This window comes from Ursus maritimus, unplaced genomic scaffold, assembly GCF_017311325.1.
Source record: "Ursus maritimus isolate PB19 unplaced genomic scaffold, ASM1731132v1 scaffold_4, whole genome shotgun sequence".
NCBI classification, from domain to species: domain Eukaryota; kingdom Metazoa; phylum Chordata; class Mammalia; order Carnivora; family Ursidae; genus Ursus; species Ursus maritimus.
Window position 1 is genome coordinate 63,384,991 of NW_024426552.1, and position 20,272 is coordinate 63,405,262.

Here is a 20,272-nt window from a genome sequence, read left to right on the forward strand (position 1 = left end):
GGAGCTTGGGTATTATTAAAAATTCCACCAGTGATTTTTTATGTTAACACTCAGTGAAGAACTAGCTTGTTGGAAGACTGTCTCAAGCCACTAAGGCAGGTCAGTATTTATAAATGGTAGTTTTGATGGCCTCGTGTTCTTTCCCAAAATCTTTTACTTTCCTTTTACTCAAAAATAAAGCCAGATGAAGCTTGGCGTTAATACTCACCATGACCACACTTGTTTAGTGTCGCCATTTGTCTTTAGCTGTCTTTGTGCCTCACAGAGCATTTGCTTTTATGTTTGTCTCTTAGGTACTTCTTCCTTTGAGGAAGGAGTTTTTTTCCTTTAAAAATAATTTTGAAAACTACTGAATTAGATAACTTTTCTGCATTATTCTCTAGTTTTCATGGATGATCTCTGTAAGTGACCATCTTTTAGCAGTGAACAAAAGTCCCACATCAGTGCGGTTTTTTAAATTCAGCAGGTATTTGAATGCTGATTTAGACCTTACTTTATATGGTTTATTTTTTCACTTTAGTGTGGATTATATTCTTTATATTTCTGTTGAAGAGAAGAGGCTGAGGCAGCCTGGAATAGTTAGAGAATAAGAGAGCATACCAACTAAAACCTCGTTAGCCGGCATTTCTAATTATCCTTTGTTACTAAATGTAAAAGCTGGTTTTCAATTCTTGTTGACCTTGAAAATTAACACCATAACATTTCCTCCTTGAAACAGCATTCTGTCCTGGTTGTACCATTTATTTCAAGGCTCCCTCTTTCCTTGGGTTTATATCTTGACCGCCTGTGCTATTCACTCTCTTACCTCTTTGGATACTCTGACCTACTTTATAGCTTTTGTTTCCTCTGTGTTGATTCTCCGGTCAGAATTTCTATCTAAGCCCCATTCTTGAGCTCTAAGTGGTTATAACAAATTGGCTTCTAACATATCCATTTTGATGGCCAGTGGGCAATATGGATTTAGATATCTAAAGCAACTTTTCGTCTTTTCCTACAAAGCAAAAAGAAATTGTTCTTTCTCTTTATTTTGGTAAATAGTATCCTTGTCTAGTTGGTTAAGCTAGAGTCTTTATGCTGATGTCCATTAGTTAAAAACCATCAGGTACACAACTTTGGGTAAACAAAGTTGGGTTTATTGATGCTTTGTGTAGGAAGGAAAGCCACATGGGGAACCATGGAGTGTCTTGGGAAGAACATGCTTAACAGACTTAGAGAATTCGGGCTTTTGTTAGGTAATTTGGGGAGAATTCGGGGAAGTGGTGGTGGTTTGCTTTGCATTGGTACTGTCAGGAATGGGGATAATTCTATGATTGGGTGTGTTAATAAATCTTATCTAGGAGATGAGAAGGACAGGGTGAGACTAGGACTGTAATTGGTAAAGAAGCAGCAGTCACTCATGGTAGCTCGGATTTTTTTGTGATTGCACAGAGACCTTGCTTTTGTTTGTACTCAGTCAGACTCAGACAGGCTTGGTTTTGCCTTCCTCCCATCGTGGACACAGAAGACTCATCTGATGTTGGTGACTTGTGAGATTCTGTCTGACAGAAAAACATCACAGCCTAGCTCTGAGTGCTGGGCCACCTCCTCGCTGTAAGGGGCTGCTTCTCTTTCTTGCTTGCTTATTTGGAATAGATGTAAAAGATCAGGTACCATTTTGGCAGCAGGAAGATGGATGAAGAGTATTTTAGACAGAGTATATGAACAAGGAATTTGCATGGTATTGCTGTTTATGTGTGAGAAACAGCAGTGAAACTTATTTTACTTGAAATGTAGCAGTAGGATCTAGTGGTGCATTGAAGCAGAGATGCCTGGTCTATTTACTCCTTACCAGGAAAAGGGGGGTTAGAGGGTTGTCTCCATCTGTATGTATCAATCACATATAAAGCTTTTTAAAGCTAAATGTTTGCATGCTTACTGTGGGCCTGGCACTAAGTACATGGATGATCTCTTTTAATCCCTCAGGTAAATTGGGTTAGTAACGAAGGATGCGTATCTTTGGCACTGGGAGTAAGAACCAAACTGGAGATCCAAGTGGGACTTCTAGTGTGGACTCTTAAGTAATGTTTAAGAGTGTGAATTTCAGCAATATAGTTTGGGTTTGAATCCTGCTCTCTACCCACAATTTGTAGTTGTATGATCTTAAGCAATTTACTTAACCCCTTAGAACCTCTGTATTTATACCAACCTCAGAGGGTTGGCAATAACTTAGTAAGTGCAAGGTATACAATAGCTGCTGTAACTGCTTTTATTGGCTCCGTGACTTTGGACCAGTCACAAAACTCCTCAGAACCTCAGTTCTGATGTCACTTTACAGGTTTGGTATAAGGATCAAAAAGTGTACTTGGAAGTATTTTATAGATGGAAAGCACTACACAAATAAAGTAAATCTTAATATCTAGGATATTATCTTTAAGTGTTTGAATTTACTCGACAGGTAAAGGGCTGTGGTTGGGTTATGATGTTTTTGAGCCAAATTATACAGTATTAGGATGAGAAATTTATATTTGATGTTGTTGACTTAAGAAATTCAGCTACCAGGGGGCGCCTGGGTGGCTCAGAAGCGCCTTTGGCTCGGGTCATCATCTCAGGGCCCTGGGATTGAGCCCTGCATTGGGCTCCCTGCTCAGCGGAAAGCCTGCTTCTCCCTCTCCCGCTGCCTGACGCTCTCCCTGCTGTGCAGTCTCTCTCTCTCTGTCAAATGAATAAATAAAATCTTAAAAAAAAAAAAAAAAAAAGAAAGAAAAAAAGAAATTAAGCTACCAGACAGGCTTAGGAGCAGGGGGATGAGAGGACAAAAGTGGTGGCATAGGAAACTAGGATTGGAGAGGGAGAAACTAGGGGTTCAAAGATCAGATTGAGGCAGCTGTTTCACGCTAAGTAATGGTGGCCTAGATTAGTGAAATGACAGTAGAAGTGAAAAATCTGAGATGTTTCTAAGGAATTACTACAATTTAGTTACGAGTTGAGTGTGAGGGATATAGAAGTAAGAAAAATAAAGACTTCTTGAACTTTAACTTTGGAAATGGATTGGTTTAATTTGTTTAGATATAAATGGTTAGTAAGTTTGAAAAAGTAGCCTTGTGACAGTGTACAGGATGCCTAGATACTTGGCTTTAGTTATTTGTTTGGCTTTCCTCATAATGCAGGCCCTGATTTGTAATGTACAAAAAGCAAGGCAGTTGGAGGAAGGGTACGGGTTTTGGTGGTAAGTTGTAAAGATTTTGGTTTTAAGTTAAAGTAAGTATATGTTAGAAATATGATGAAAAACTTTGCTGTGGTGCAGGTAGAAGTGAAATTACTTTGAAATGCATTAAAAATGATAGATGGACAGATACATGATAAATATTGATTGTAGAATCTCATTGGTGGGCACATCAGTGTTCACTATAAAATTCTTTCAAGTTTTCTGCATTTGAAAGTTTTAATAATAACATGTTAGAGGAGGATGGAGATATTAACTCTTTGCTAAAAGCTAGTCTTGAGAATTTCTCTTGCCTGACCTGATACTTGTTTTCTCTGTAGGAACTTTCCGCTGTACTTTTTGCCATACAGAGGTAGAAGAAGATGAATCAGCAATGCCCAAAAAAGATGCACGCACACTTTTGGCAAGATTTAATGAACAAATTGAGCCCATTTATGCTTTGCTTCGGGAAACAGAGGATGTGAACTTGGCCTATGAAATACTTGAGCCAGAACCCACAGAAATACCAGCCTTGAAACAAAGGTGAGTGTAGACCTGTGCTCATACCAAGAACACTTTTAAGCTTGCCCTTGTTTTAACTACCTATACTTTGGAGAGCAGGATGAGTAAGTAATATACCCAGGAGACTAAAGACAGAGTTACATAGATTCTCAGTTTTACCACATTTGGCTTATTAACTTGTGCTGGTGCTGAAATTTGTTTGTACTGAATGCAGAACGGTGTGGGCCTTGGGTAAAAATCTTCATATAGTCAAGTTCGACTTCAAGTACTCATTCTGCTTGGATCCACTGCAAATCGGCCAATTGTTAGCTAACCCTAAATTGGAAGCGCCTCTTGGGGATATTTGAATTTTCCTAGCCAAGTTCTGAAAGATGAGATTCTTTAAGGAATATAGCATTTGCTCTTTTTTTTTTCCTTTGAAGCATTTAACTGTACATTTCTTGTCTTCCTTAGTTTTCAATGCAACTTCTTTGAAAGTAAAGTGTAGTAGGTATTACGTATGGGTTAATACTTTTTACTGTGGCTCGCTATTTTTATTAGTATGCCCTAATGTTTGAATTACAAAGGCAACCTTGGTTTTGGCGTGCCATAGAAAGTGATTTATATTCTTTTTTGAAAAACATAAATGTGACTTGGGGTCAGGGAGTGTTCTCCTACTCTGCCCCTTTTCTAGTGCCACGTTGAGGGCTTACATAGAACCTAGTGTTGTAACCGTATGGTTTTTAGGAGCACTCTCAGTATTGTAAAGCCAGTTCTGGGCACTCCTGAGCAACTTGAGTTTCTTTTCGATGGTTAAAAACAATCCAATTGTACAGAAAGTTTTATATCTATATAAGTTGTTAGAATTTTCTAGCCTAGCATTGTGGATCAGTTAGGATGCCTTTATCCGTGATAACACAAAACCAAACCAGAAGTGGCCTAAGAACAGTAAGAAAAACCTGTCTAGTATGACCAGAGTGCTGAGGTAGTACAGTTCAGAATTAATTTTACAGCTCAGTTACATATTCAAGGGTCTAGATTTGTTCTGTGTTTAAACTCTGATGAACTCAGTCTGTTCATTTTCCTCTTGGGACCACAAGAGGAGCTAGCCTAAGATGGCTGAGTCTTTGTAGGTATCACATGTAAAAGAAAATGTCCAAATGTAGAAAAGAGGACTGTTTCTTCTTGGTGTCCTATTTTAAGATTGAAGAAGTCTTGCCCAGAGGACAACCTTCATCCTACTCTATCCTATCTATCTCCTCTCACCAGCCAGAATTGCCGTATATGTTTATTTCTAAACCAGCATCTGGCAGAGAAAGTGAGATCACATGATTGCTGCTTAGACTAGTGAAGGTTTAACCTCTTAGTGCTGTGGAAGGTCCCTGAGTCCTTTGGAGCAAACAGCCATCGGTATTTGAAAAAGCTCAGTAAGCAAAGAAAGAAAGAAACCACAATTGGTAGGCAACTAATATCATCCACATCACAGATACCCTTAAATTTTTGTTACTGGTCATTTGGTCTCTTGTCAAGAAGTTATTTTTTATATCTTTTTCTGGTGACTTAAGTAATACCGTCACTCTGACATAGAAGCCTAAGAGGGAAATTGATTTTACAAAAACATATAATTTTCTAAGCCTGTGGGTTATTTCATGTTGAAATATGCTTCAACATCTTCTGATTATTCTCTACACAATGTAATACTATCTATGAATTATTCTTGTGTTTCCTCCTCTAACTATAGTTATTTTCCTATTTATGAAGATGCTTTCCCATTACAATAGCATTCATTCAGCACCACCACTGACATCCTACCTCTAATATTCTCCTCCTACCACCGTTCACCTCTCATTCCAGGTTCTTTATTTATAAAGCTATCGCTCACTCCATGCCAGAGACAAGTCTTAGTGGTACAGCAATGCTAGAGGCACAACAGTAGCTCTGTAGCTAGTCACCTGGTTTCTCATTAGGAATAATGGTTACTCTAGGAATGAAGAAGAATCAGGAAATAGAGGAAGTAGACTGATCAGGAAAGGCTGACAGGTTGGTCACTAGGGAAGAAAGGCAGAAATGGAGGCAGGCAAGAGAGCTAGAATGGGGTACCTGGAGGGGCCAGCCACAACTAAGTACAGTTGCTTCTACATAGTCAGGAGAAGGACCATTGGAACCAGGTTAGAAGGTGTTACCCTGGCCGAGGTAACCAAATGCTCATGAAGCATTTGACAAGCTCCACTGCCTGGATATGACATCCTGGAAGTGGTATTGATTTAGCCTTTCTGTACTGTAGGATCTGTTTCAGAGCGTAACCGTTCTATAATAGCTATCTTGCCCCCGGTTTAAGAAGAGAAATATCAGTAGAATGGCATGAGAGCTCAGAGATGATAGTAATTCATTGATGAAAAAAAAAAATAAGTGGCTTCATTGTTATTTTGGTTACTGATCTGTAACCAGTTAAATTCTAGCTTATCCCTAGATTAGAAACCAGAGGCTGCCTCTGCAGAACTCTCAGTAGACTTAACCTAAGAGCTGATGGACAGTTCCAGCCTTTCAGCAAGTCAACCACTGGTGATATTTAAAGTCTTTCTTAAATGGAATTTTTTGTCAGCAATCTCTCCTTTTTTTGTCATCTCTTACCTAACACTCACCTTAAAGATCTTAAAAATTTTAGTTTTGAAATATTCCTCCCTCACTCCTGAGTGAGTTATATGTCTTGAAAGTTCTAAAATTTCTTAAATAATGTAAAAAAATTCAAAACTGAATTGTCACTTTTGTCATCATTAAGTAGAATGTGTACATTCTTTCCATAGAAAAAATTTAAATATGCAGAAGGAGTGAACCTAACTGTCTCTCATCTTGATTTTTAGTGTCACATTTGCTAAGAATTTAGATTTGTCTGTAACTGTGGTAAAGGTAGAAATAAAATCTGTGCACTCAACTCTCCATGGTTAAAAGTGTCTTTTAAAAAAATTCTTCCAGATTTAAAAAATTTGTTTGGGGGCACCTAGGTGCCCAGCTCTTGATTTTAGCTCAGGTCGTGATCTCGGGGTCATGGGATTGAGCCCTGTGTCAGGCTCCGTGCTCAGCGGGGAATCTGCTTGGGATTCTGTCTCCCCCTGTTCTGCCCTCCCCCCTCTAAAATAAATAAATCTTTAAAAAAATTTTTGTTTGATTTGGGGTCAAAGCTCTCCTGCTTCAAACTGGAGTAAAACCAATCTTGAGTTTCCATAATGGAGTACTGAAAACAAAGACTTTTTAAAAGTAATTTCATGCTAACATTTATTTTAAATGTCCTGTTCTTTTTCTTTACTCTTGTTCTCTACTCAAGTACTGAATACTCGCTAACCTTCAGAAGATAGTCTTCAGACTTAATGCTAAAGATAGAGCGTAGGTGAAAACTATGTGTTCTAGGTTATATAGAGAGAGAAACAGTAGCTTCAGAAAGAGTGAGGAAACCATTTAAGAGTCTGGATGAAGGAGAGAAAGATAAGGACAGGATGTAGTTGGCCAGGTCAGAGCTAGAGAAACATAAGTAGGTGGAGAGAGACAGAAAAGGCATAAGGCTAGCTCATGGAGATACATTTGGGGCAGACAGGCTCAATGCAGCAAGATAAGGATGCTGGCTGGGGATAGAAGAGACATGAAAAGGGGTCCGGGAAACTGCGTGAGAAAGGAGAGGGTCAGAATATAGAGTGAGCACAGAAACATAAACACAGATCAAGTTGAGAGAGAAAAGAAGAGAAAGAAAAGGAATGCTCAGGGGAGACCAAAATTCAAAAAGCCAACTTATACCAAAGCAAACAGAGTCGAATTCTAGTGAAGGCAGTGACACACTCTTTTAGAAGACAACTATGGAACAAGATGGAGATAGAGAGTAACTAGGAACAGATAGGGATTAAATTGAGACAGACATAGTAAAATAGTGCAAAAACCAACATTAGATGAATGTAGAAAGAAAGAAAAGGTAAAGAGAAACCAGTTATTTGCGTCTGTAAAGTAAGACTTTGAAAATATAGCGTGCCCATGGATGGGGTATGGAGAGATGCCTAGTAGGCCTAGACTCAGAATGGGGGAGAATAAATAACTGGTACAAAGGCTGTGGGACAGAATGGTTTACAAAACAGCCCTGGGTACCACCAAAGGCAGGAGTTGGCGTGGTACAAAGGCTGTGGGAAAGAATGCTTTACAAAGCAGCTCTGGGTATCACTAGAGGCACGGATCAGTGGATGACTGGAAAAAATACTTTTTATTTTTTATTTTATTTTCTTAGCAAAAGTGGGAGTGGGCTTGTAAATACCCGGAGGGAGAACAGGAAGGATAGGATAAGCCCATGATTACCTCCAGAGGATAATCAGACACAGTATTCTCAGGGAGAGATGTAACGGGCCAGTCAGATACGTGGACAGAGATGTACATCAGAGAAACCTCAACCAAGCATGAGACGGAAAACTCAAGTAGATATAAGTGGGCCCAGGAAGAAATGAAGAGCAGTGGAGTAAGCAGAGATGAAGTAGGACCAAAGAAAAGGGAAAATGGTGAATGGTTTCTGAGAGAGAGGAGTTGGACAGGACATAAGGCCAAATGAAGAAATATTCATTAGGCTCAAATGAGACAGGACTCCACACAGGAGACATCTAGGATCCATGGAAGAGATTTAGAGAAAAATGGAAGAGAAGTAAAGGAGAAGTGGGCCAAGAGAGTCAGTCAGTAGACACTTAAAAGAATATAGCAAAAGGTATCAAGAAAGACAACAAGCAGGCACTAAGTAAACAGGTGATTCATGAAACATGGAGATAGTTCATGGGATAAAACATAGCTGTCTAAACAGATATCAAGGGAGAGTTATGCATAGAAATTGATGTAGAGAACACATCAGTAGCAGGCAGAGAAAGACAAGGCATGAGCTTAGACACACAGAGAATCGGGTACATTCAGAAAAACGGGGAACGGTGGGATGCTTGGGGGCTCAGTCAGTTAAATGTCTACCTTCAGCCCAGGTCATGATCCCAGGGTCCTGGGATCGAGTCCCACATTGGGCTCCCTGCTCAGCGGGGAGCCTGCTTCTCCCTCCACCTCTGCGCCCTACTTGGGCTTGTGCTCTCTCTCTCTCAAATAAATAAAATCTTAAAAAAAAAAAAAAAAAGAATGGGGAAACGGATTGAAAGTGGAACAAGCAGATAAAAGAGGGAGCAGCCGAAAGACTGAAAACTTAACTAATAGAGATGAGGAAACATAAGTGACTAGAGAAAGATAAGGAATGATCAGGCAAGAAGATCATGGGTGGTAGAGGTAAAAAGCAAAACAAATAGACTGAGAAATAGATCATGGTTACTGCAGGGTGGATAATGGCTGGGGATAGATACCAGGGTCAGCACAGGTACAAAAATGGAAAGATACAACTCAGTAAAAAAGAGGTTAATTGTGCATAACGATATACCTTATTTGGTGAATAGCAGGAGGAGAACATTAATTCTAAGTTGAGGCCTGGTTTTGTAGAATACTTTTTTAGCTTCTCAGCACACAAGGAGAAAAGCACACAGAACCACTCTGAATACTTGGTTTAGATGAGAGAGATTTTAAAAAATATGTGTTTTGTTTGTTTTTAAACAGAATACTCATGAAAGGTGTGACTGAGAGAGATTTTTGCCAGCTAGTGTCTTTAAGTAGATTATGTCACCTTTATTAGTCTCCCCTCTCCTTAAGTAGATTTATTGAAACATCTTAAATTATGAAACCTCATTCATTTATATATACGCCAGTGGACCCAGTGTTTGAGGAACTTAAATACAAATCTGATACCCTGTTATAAGAGAGGTTTCTCAGAATTGCTAAAGCATGTGTATATGACTGCTAGATAGCATTTGTTTGTGATTCTTCAGTAACCTCCCCAGCTGTGCTGCTTTTCGAACACCAGTACTTTAATTTTTCTTCTTCCTCCCCTCTTCTCATCTTTTTTTTTTTAGCAAGGACCGTGCAGGAACTACTGCTGGAGCTGCTGGCCTGGCAGGTGGGCACCACCGGGAAGCATGGGCCACCAAAGGTCCCTCCTATGAGGACTTATACACTCAGAATGTTGTTATTAACATGGATGACCAAGAAGATCATCGAGCCTCACTGGAGGGGAAATCTGCCAAAGAGAGACCCATTTGGTTGAGAGAGAGCACTGTCCAAGGAGCATATAGTTCTGAAGAGATGAAGGAAGGTAAGAATAGAAGTCAGTAAAATGAATATGTTGTGGGTTCGGTGGAAAATGAACTTGACTTAGTGGGCAATTCTTAGTTTTATTGGTAATTCATTATATCTGTTTTACAAAACAATTGCGTTGTACCAGGAAGTAAGAAATTAAGCAATAAGCATTAAAACCAACCAATACATACTTGTACTGTCCTTCAACTTAGTTGAAATAACAAGTAGATTTTAAATCTTCATTTTTAGAATTAAGAAATTACCATTTCTTTGTCTTAATTTCATGGAAAAGTGCTTGTATGTTTGAAGTGGCCAAATTCACCTATTCTTTATTCTTCTGTTGCCCTAACTTGTATTCCTTTTTATTTCTCTGAATTGGGAATCAAAACTATATACTAGTCCAAACTTGTTTATGTTGTCTCCTTGTAAATACCAGTGTGTTTGTGCTACCCGAAATATATAAAAAAGAAGCCACCTGAGTAAAGGATTAAGGATTCTTACCATCTAAGAAGATTGACAGAACTCCATACTAGAAGATTTTAGAACTCTCAGTGATCCCTAAAGACTTAAGAATTACATAGTAACCAACATTTTGAGAACTGCAGCATTTTATTTCTTAAAACTTTAAAGTTACTGGATTTAAAGACTTTGGGTGGTGATGTTTGGGAGTATGTAGAAAATGTGAGGCCCGGACTGGACAGAGATTACTCAGAAGCTGGGAAGCAGAGATGAAAGGGAGTTTGTACCTCTGGTTAGGTTTTGTCAGCATTAGAATCTACATGGTCCTATTCCCAGGTTATGTATCATTTCAAACACATCACCTGAGTATGGTTCTTTAATCCCTGAAACTGAAAACTACTTGTTTTTTGGTATTTCTCCTAACCTCTTTTGCCTTTATATTAGCATTTCTTTAACTGTGTATGCTAAGAATTAACAAATAGTATGGAGTTGGGTAGTGATAATAAAATCAGGTAATACCTCTAGTGTGATTCTTCTTGGTATTTTGATTCCAATCAGAAAAAAAGTTTTCTTTGGCAACCATACTTTACTCTCTCTCCTTTCCACTGATTAGCTTGGCTATATGTTTAGTTATTTTGATTCAGATTGTTTTAGATTATATAGGAGTGATGCTGTCAACTATTTAATAGGCTTGTTCCCCCCCACCTTGGCTTCTTGCCGTTCTTAAAACTACCAAACCTTCTTTTCTTTGAACTTAGAAAATTGAATAAAATTGTTGTTAGCCCTCATTATGTACAATTAGGCGCATAAGCTTAACATTCGATTTTTACAATTCCTAGAATGACAGAATTTGAATCATAAGGGCCTTTAAGAAGTTATCTAGTCTACCCAATTCTGATTTGTGAATATTTTCTTTCTGTGTAAAATAGAATAGTATACTCATGTCTAAATTTATCTTAATTAAATTTTATGATAGAATAGGCTCTTGTGAAAGTGTGAAGGGAGTCTTGTTTGTCCTACACTTAATTTTCCTCAGACTTCAAGTTATTTTAATATCTTTTAGAATTTTATAGACTTTAATCATGTGCTCATTACTATACTGAAAACATAGTAATTTATTCTAATTCTATTTTCTTCTACTTTCCTCACAAATAGTCCTCTTCCCCCCAGCCACCTCCATCTACATTTTTTGTTTTATTTTAATTGTCTTCTTCTGGACCTTCTCCAACCATAATATACTTTACTTTAGATTTAGTAACCAGAACAATATATGTTATTTATGTGTGGAATTATCATTAATGATTTGAGTTTTACTTACAACATCCTTCTTGTTTTTACCTGATGCTTTGTTGCTTTGGGTCTGGAAGCATATTAAGACCAACAACTTTAGAAACACGTGCAGAGGTTTTTGAAGATCCTCCCCTCCTCTGTATCAGATAGCTTTCAATATGTTTCAGATTGTTTTCCTATAGGCAGATTTTCTTATACTTGTCAGTACAGAAATAAATCCTCCAGTTTTCTGCCCACTTATACAACCTTCAGCTCTTCCTATGTATTTTTTTCTTTTTTTTGCCATCAGCTCGGCCTTTAAGCATCCAGAATTGCTTAGCATCATGACTTGACAATTTCCCATTATATATGGCTTTTTTTTGTGACTTACAACTGTTAAATAAGACTGTTCCTAGAACTAGTGTTTCTACTTTACCATCCAGCTCTTTTCTCATTTATCCTTATTTTTTGTTGTCCGTCCTCATCTGTAACAGAGCAGTTCCTTTTTTCCCCAAACCTCTTGAGACCCTTGTCATAAATCTTTTAGATATGACGATTTAGTTTACAAAACTAAATTGCTTTTTCCTAACTTTATATTTGCTTTAAACATTAATCAAAATACTACGTTGGTAATATTAAGCTTATTGGAAGATTCTTATAGAAGCGATGATTACCTTAGAGACAATTAATTCCTTGTCTTTTTTCCTGTTGAAATACTGAATTGGCAGTAAGGACTCTAGGAAGGAGCCTCAGCCTTTAGCAGTGTTTTAAATTAGTGAAGCTTGATTTTAATTCTCATTTTTACATCTGTGTTATCAAAAGCCTATTTTCTTTGACCTTCTAACTTCTCAATTCCTGTTTCCCTTTCTGTCTCTTAGCTGCCCAAACTCAATCTCTGGAGTTCTACACTTTCTAAATTGTCCAAGGTTACACTAATCCGTTCTAATGTGTTAATGAGAAGATGTTCTCACTTCATTCATGGCCAGAATTGGTCATTTCTGGGCCTTTTCTTGGTTATGATGTTGATGATAGATAACACTAAGCTAAGTGCCAGGCTCATTCTAAACACTTCACAGATATTCACTTAATCCCCACAATTATCCAATGAGGTATGTACTCATTTTTTCCCCCTTTTTGTACGTGAGAAAATTGAGGCAGAGAGAGATGAAGTTAACCTGGCCAAAGTCATAGTTAATAGGTGTTAGAGTCAAGATCTGAATCAGGGAGTTAGGTTCCAAATAACATTTTTAATCCTTTTATATGTTTTAAATAGCAGTGTACTTGGTATTCAGAATACAAATGTTTTTCTTAAATTTTTCATCTGTAATTTTTCGGGCCTGATATGTACACAAAATGATAGAAGATGTGTGCTGAGAAGAGCTTCATTCCTGATACTAGATTCCATTTTATAAAGAGTTCAAAGTACACTTAGTGTTTCAGGAAAATAAAACTTCATTTATTCATTCATGTATTTATATGGTGCCTAATAAGTGATAGGCACTATTTTGGGTGCATGGGATGTATCATTGAATAAAAAAGATAAATATCTGTTTGTGGAGAACCTATATCCTGGGAAAGGAGGTGACGAAGACTATAGGCAAGATTTATTATGTTAGAAAGTAAGTTCTATGGGGAAAAAATAGTGTTGGGAGTATAGGCTGGGGTGAATTATAAGAAGAGTACATTTGAGTAAAAACATAAAGGATGTGAGGGATTTAGCTATATAACATAGAGGAAAAATATCCCAGGTAGAGGAAATAGGCAGTACAAAGGCCTTAAGGTCAGAGTGAATATGAATCGTACATGGAATACCATGGGGCTACTGTGGCTAGCTAAGAATGAGCAAAGGGAAAGAGAGGAGGTAAGTAGGTGAGCAAGTGAGCAGGAGGGGTTCCAAATAATGTAGGACTCTGTAGGCCATTGTAAAGCTTTTGGCTTTTACTTGAAGCAGGATGAGGAGCCATGTTTTGATTTCCTATTTTGCCAGCTACAGTACTTGGTCCTTCATAGACATAATTACATATGTTCTTATCTAGAGCTCTGTAAGGTAGATGTTTTTATCACTCCCTTTTAGAGGAAAAGGTACCAAAGTTCACAGACTAAAAACTTGCCCAAGTAGTACAGCTTACATCTAAAAGGACCCGGATTCAAATCCAGGCTATGTTATTCTTAAAACACATGTGCTTATGCTACTTAAGTTCCAGTTTGTGAGAAATATTTTGAATATCTTATGGACAGTTGCTCAAAAACTGGAACCAGTGAAGTCTGTTAGTTATAAAGAAACGCCTTTTATACTTAAGGACATTGACTTTCTGGGTTTTTCCTTCCAGGCGGCATAGATGTAGACGCATTTCAGGAGCGTGAGGAGGGCCGTGCAGGGCCAGATGATAATGAGGAGGTCATGAGAGCGCTACTCATTCATGAGAAGAAGACCTCCTCTACCACAGCAGGCTCAGTGGGGGCAGCTGCTCCCGTGACCGCTGCCAATGGCAGTGACTCAGAGAGTGAGACCAGTGAGTCAGACGATGACTCCCCACCTCGACCGGCAGCTGTGGCAACGCATCATCGGGACGAGGATGAGGAGGAGGACGATGAGTTTGAGGAAGTAGCAGATGACCCCATCGTTATGGTGGCTGGCCGTCCGTTCTCCTACAGCGAAGTGAGCCAGCGGCCAGAGCTGGTGGCCCAGATGACACCAGAGGAGAAGGAAGCATACATAGCAATGGGACAGCGCATGTTTGAGGACCTTTTTGAGTGAGCTTTCCCTACCTTTTCTTCCTTTCTGTAATGCCCAGTTCAAAAACAAATTCCCTGACCTTGAAGAAAAGTGTTTAAGTGGCATTCTGCCCTTCTCGAAGTAAAGCAGCTAAACAATAATGGGAGAGAATGTTTGATTTTTATGCCAGAAGCTTCCCCACAGGTAGGTTGGCTATATAAGCATTTCTTCCTTGCTATTACTACAGTATTAATATCTTACTGTATTTCATATTTACCTAATCTTTTTCCTTTTTAAGACCCATTTTTCTCACTTCTGAAATGAGTGCAGGAGATCTGTGAGGTAAATTCTTCCTGTCTGCCTATAGAACCTGTGATAGGTTACACTAATTGATTGATCACATCCTTTTAAAAATCTGTTCTGACCAAGCATTCCAAGCAATTCCTGATATTGCTGCCAAGCAGCTTGGCAACCGGCAAATCATTGATGAGAGACAAAAAAATCTTATAACTTCATATTGCTGCATAGTTGAGGATTGGAGTCAATATGTAAGGGGAGAAGAGGGATGGATATGCCTAATCTCATTATTAATATGTAAGCCCAAATTTGTGTCTTTCGAACTGACTGATAGAGTCTGTTGTTTTGCTTAATGCCTTTTGGTTTGGATGTTGGATGACAGAAAATGGAAAGTATACTTGGTAAACCCTATAGGAAAAAACATGAATATAGGGCAAGGAGTTACTCTACAGGGTTGAAGAGTGGAGAGCACTGGGAACAGTGCCTTTTAGAATTACCTGAGTTTGTGCTGATTTGGAAGTCCTTTATGGAAAGCTAAGACTGGTCCCTTTCCTTTTCCTGTCTTCTGCAGTGCTGTAAATTGTTCAGTGAGGCCATTCCAGCAGAAATCAGTGTATAATTGATTACTTCTCTCTTTTCTCTCAACGTCATTGAAGTCCTTCTTTGTGTCTCTTTTGATTCTTGTCAGCCATGGTGTTTTAGAAGTGCATCCAGTACGTTGTTGAACATTGTAACCTCAAGGAACATAGTTTATTTTTGGTTCTGATATGTAGCATGGTATTATTCCCTAAAGCAGAACTTTAAAAATAAAGAACTTTCATGCAAGGGTCTATAGCAATTGTATTTTTTGTAATATTTTTCCTGGCATTGTAATTTTTAAGTATTTATCATTTTATAGTACATGCGTGAAGATAGATTTTAGAGTATCTGAGCCTTGTATGAAGTGGTGTTTCATTTACCTGGGTTGTATTAATGACTGAATATTGACAATAAATCTATTTTATACTGACTGAAATTCGTTTTCTAGCTCTGTAACATCTTGGAGCATAATTAAAATGAATACTCTTCCCATTAAAACAGTGTTTCAGACTTTTTTCTCTTAATAGTCATATTTCAAATAACAGATGCAATTGTACATGGTCTAAATTTTTTCTGGCAATAAGCTGCCTTAAGAATGACTTTTATGTATGTATCTTGTACGTATGGGCCTATTCAACTTTTAAACATTGTTTTTAAACTTTCATGGTTGTAGAAAGAAGTTCATTTAAATAAAATATGAATCAGGTGTCTAAAACAGTTTGAGGGGCACCTGGATGACTAGGTTGGTTAGCTTCTGACTCTTGATTTTGGCTTCAGTTATGATCTCAGGGTCATGGAATTGAGCCCTGTGTTGGGCTCTGCACTCAGCGGGGAGTCTGCTCAGGATTCTCTTCTCCCTCTGCCCCTCCCCCCCGCTTGCTTGCTCTTTCTCTCTCAAATAAATAATAAATCTTAAAAAAAAATAAAACGTAGTTGTAGGTGAACTGTCAGCTCTTTATTTCAATGAAGCAATGTTTCTTGGTATTTTTTCTTGAGTCTAACTTAATTTGCATGTTCTGTTTCCTAGAGCTACTGTTCTAGTTTTTCTTTCCTGTTATATACTAGCTTCTTAGAGAATCATATAAACTAGTTGCATATTTCTTTTCTCTCCCTCTTGGGGTTTGTGTCTTGCCCTGTTACTACACTGAAACAGCTTTCTCCAGTCACAGTTGTCCAACATAACAAAACTTCAGTCCTCAGTCTTTTTGGCTGCTCTTCAGTCTTTGATGCTATCAATCCATCCTTTCTCCTTGCAACATTTTCATTTGGTATCCTAGTCATTATGCTGTCTTGGCTCTCCTTACTTCATTGACTGTTCCTTCTCAGTCCTCAGACTTTATTTCTTCCTCTGCTGTATGTATGAGCATACCTCAAGGCCTGGTTCGTTCTGTGTGTGTGTGTGTGTGTGTGTGTGTGTGTTTGTGTATGGAATTTGTGCTACAGAAGAATGTCATGAGTGAAGACACAAGTATGAATAAGTATTTATTGCAACAGTGTTTGAAATAGAATATAGATACACAAATATACTAAATATGCATTGATCTGGAATTAAACTATGTTCCTCTGAAGTCCTGTAGCTGTTAAAAAGAATGTATTGGGGCACCTGGGTGGTGCAGTGGTTAAGTGTCTGCCTTTGGCTCAGGGTGTGATCCCGGCATTCTGGGATCGAGCCCGACATCAGGCTCTTCTGCTGGGAGCCTGCTTCTTCCTCTCCCACTCCCCCTGCTTGTGTTCCCTCTCTCGCTGGCTGTATTTGTCGAATAAATAAATAAATAAATAAAATCTTAAAAAAAAAAAAAAAGAATATCAATAGGAAAAGATACCCATTATGTGTTAAGTATAGAAAGATTGTTTTTTTACATGTATGTGTAAAGAAGAAAGGTTCTAATAATACTATATGTCTTTACACATGTTGACTCATTTAATCCTGTATAACAAACCTGTGAGGCAGATATTTGTATTTAAAGATATATATATATAATTAGGGATTACAGTTACAGTGGTCTTAATGTGTTATAATGGAAAAGATACTCCCATGTTAGAAAAAGGATCAAATAGATTTTTAAAGAAGTTCGTGTAGAAAATGTGCAGTAGAATTAAAGAAATAGGATAACAAAGGCAGACTTTTTATATTAATACTAGGACTTTTAGGTGTGACTTACTTTTTTAAAATCCTGGGTTCATCATTTCCTTAGAGAAATATCTCTGACTTTATACTCAAAATTAATAGGGAAATAAAATTCAGAATGTAAAATTTTGGACTTACCCCATATTTCAACAACATACCTAAGGACTCAATAGGGTTTGAAGTTACTTCATCAGATTTATGTCTATTGAATGGCAGAATAATCTGGTGAGAAAAGCCAGTCAGTGACACAAATGACTGAACATGGGAATCCTGCCAATTATCAGCCTCTGAAGCTCTAGTAAGGGCAAGCTCACACAGGAGGTTGGTCAGTAGATGTAGTCACAGTGTCTGTTGATCTCAGGATGGCTGGAATTTTTACTACCTACAGTCTGTAATAAGGGATGGCCAGGAACTCGTCTCTGAGAGAAGTTGGCTGTATTATTATAACTCAAGTATCAGCTGCCCAGGTGTCCCAACCTTTCACTCTCCTGTAAGACTTAAATAGAACACTTTTAATATCACTGGATATGTCTATCAATTTCATTTCTCTTTTCTTTGGTGGGGAAAGTTGTGGAAGGAGCTCCGCCTGCCCTGCCTTCTTGCTTCCCTGGCTTACCCACCTCTCCTCCGCACCACCTATTCCAACTCCCACCGTGCCATCAACACAAGACCATGTAGCAGATATTCACTGAAGTTTTTACAGTAGTGGGCAGGAGGTGGACAATGAGGGGCGTTTTGTCTCAGCATTGCAGAGTCAAGGAATGTAAGAGTAGATCATATATATCCTTCTTCTTAAAGAGTTTCCACCATCCTTCCATGTTTCATTCCAAGGAGAGTCCTGCCTTCAAGTCTTGCTAAAATTTCAGCTTCCTGTTTCCTTCTCATGATCACCCTTTTTTCCCCAAAGGCCTTGGAAAGTTATAAATGTATTAGAGAAAATCACTTATTTCTTTATTTTTTTCCTATTTCAAGTAGTACCTTGAAAGCTCTTAACATCCAAAGTGGCCTATCCAAGATGTTTCCTTAACCAAGGAGCCATCTTCCCACTCCACTAAGTAATATTATTCATTATACGCCAAAAGTAAGGTGAGAATAAACAGTCTAGGCCTTCACGTGATCTACGTAACCTTATATTCGGTGGGAAACTGCTTTCATTCTATTGGCCCTTGAAGTGGAAGACTTTTTCTCATTTAGTTGCCCTTTTTCCCCAAAATAATACTTAAGGAGTATTAAGTTTAGATTATTTTTTAAAAATTATCCAATTTGGTGTGCCTGGAGCTCAGAAGACGAGGTTCTGGTCCCAGCTCCAGTTAAATAGACACTTGCAGGACAATACTTACCTGATGCAGTCTTTCTCAGCTGTCAATAGGAGAGGATTATGCTAGAATCACAGTGATTCCTTCCTGCTCCGATATCTTATGGAAGTAAATGCGGCCGAGAAGTTTTGTGATGTGCGATAGCAATTCAAACCAGGTGAAGGGTATTTCATTTGAGGGACTACTGTAGGTGGTAGGTTTAGGATTTAAAAGGTAGCAAACTTCATCCTAAACGATTGCTAATTAGGTTTCTCTTTTCCTATCTTGCCAAGGTGCTTCATTTCTATCATCTGAATGACTGAGGAAAAGATAATTGAATATTTCATAACTCTTCTTGGTATTAGTTTAAGAGGATTGGACACTGAATGGGAAAAAAATTGGGAAGAGCAGTTCATTTTCTTTTCTACCAGTTGGCTGTATGGCTAGATTCCCAACCAGGACAACAACAGAAAGACTTAAATATATATATTTTCTTGTTCTCTTTATTCCTAAGTTTAAAAAAGTAATTAAGAAGTGGAAATCAAAAAACAAAGATGAAAATCTTTAGAATTTAGAAATTGGTCTAATTCCACCTTCTATTTGTTTAGCATTTTTTTCCACCGAAGCTATTTCACATGTGTTATCTCTAGTGGATCTCTAGCTGGGCTGCTGTTAGTTTGTTTTTCTTTAAATACCTAAAAATCTCTTGGGGAAGTGAAGATTTTCAGAAAGGGACTGGTGTTATGGTAAATTTGCTGTCTATTCTGTTGGCCTTTCATATTATGAAAGAAACAAACTGAACAAGAGAAGTGCAGGTACTCTTAAACCATGTAAAGGCAAATGGGTTGAGAAAAGAGTCATGAAATTTTATTTCTTCCTTTGAAGAATTAAAGGAATGAACTGATCTGCTGTGCCCTCAAGGAAAGAAACGAGTACTTTAACTTCTCTTTAGAAGAGCTTCGCATCCTTCTGAGTACTAGAGTAGGCCTTTCTTCCGGTTGCAAGGCAGATAGGCCTAGTACACGACCCAGTTTCAACAATCAACCCACATTTCCCATCACGCAAAAGTACACTATCGCCCACCTAATGTAAAGAAGTCTGAGAAACTAGTCTGAAGAGAAGGCTGGTGCCAGGTCCTAAAGTGCCTTGAATCATGTTAAGGCACACAGGGTGGTTGTACAGTTTTGTGGCTGTTATGTAAATTATTAATTATTTAAAAATTCATCCAATAATAAATATATAGTTTTAAAAAAAGAACCTCCACCCCAGCTCATCCCCATCCCACTACCCTGAGGTAAACCATTATTGGTAGTTTAATATGTGTCATCCCAGACCTTCTCTAAGCCTTTAGAAACAACATACACACCGTACCCCCAGATACACTGCTCTGCTTTTTCAATAAATGCAACCACGTACACATTGCCATTTGCTTTTGAAGTATCTTGGATACCTTTTCATATCAATATATTTAGATCTGCTTCATTTTAAAAAATAAGGACTAGGGGCATCTGGGTGGTTCAGTCAGTTAGGCATGCAACTCTTGATCTCAGCTCAGGTCTTGGTTTCAGGGTTGGTCGTGAGTTCAAGCTCCACCCAGTGTGGAGAAAGAAAGAAAGAGAGAGAGAGAGAGGGAGGGAGAGAGGAAAGAAGGAAGAAAAGGAAGGAAG

General features: G+C 38.2%; 1 protein-coding gene across 1 annotated transcript in view; it reads left to right on the forward strand.

Annotated features, from left to right (window-relative positions):
• Positions 1 to 15,674, forward strand: part of GTF2E1 (general transcription factor IIE subunit 1) — a 32,020-nt gene extending 16,346 nt beyond the window's left edge. The window contains exons 3-5 of the mRNA XM_008708255.2: positions 3,523 to 3,724; positions 9,640 to 9,878; positions 13,921 to 15,674. Coding sequence (XP_008706477.2) covers positions 3,523 to 3,724; positions 9,640 to 9,878; positions 13,921 to 14,348 — 869 coding nt within the window. The 3' untranslated portion in view covers positions 14,349 to 15,674. The remainder of the gene's footprint in view (positions 1 to 3,522; positions 3,725 to 9,639; positions 9,879 to 13,920) is intronic.
• Positions 15,675 to 20,272: the final 4,598 nt, after the last annotated feature.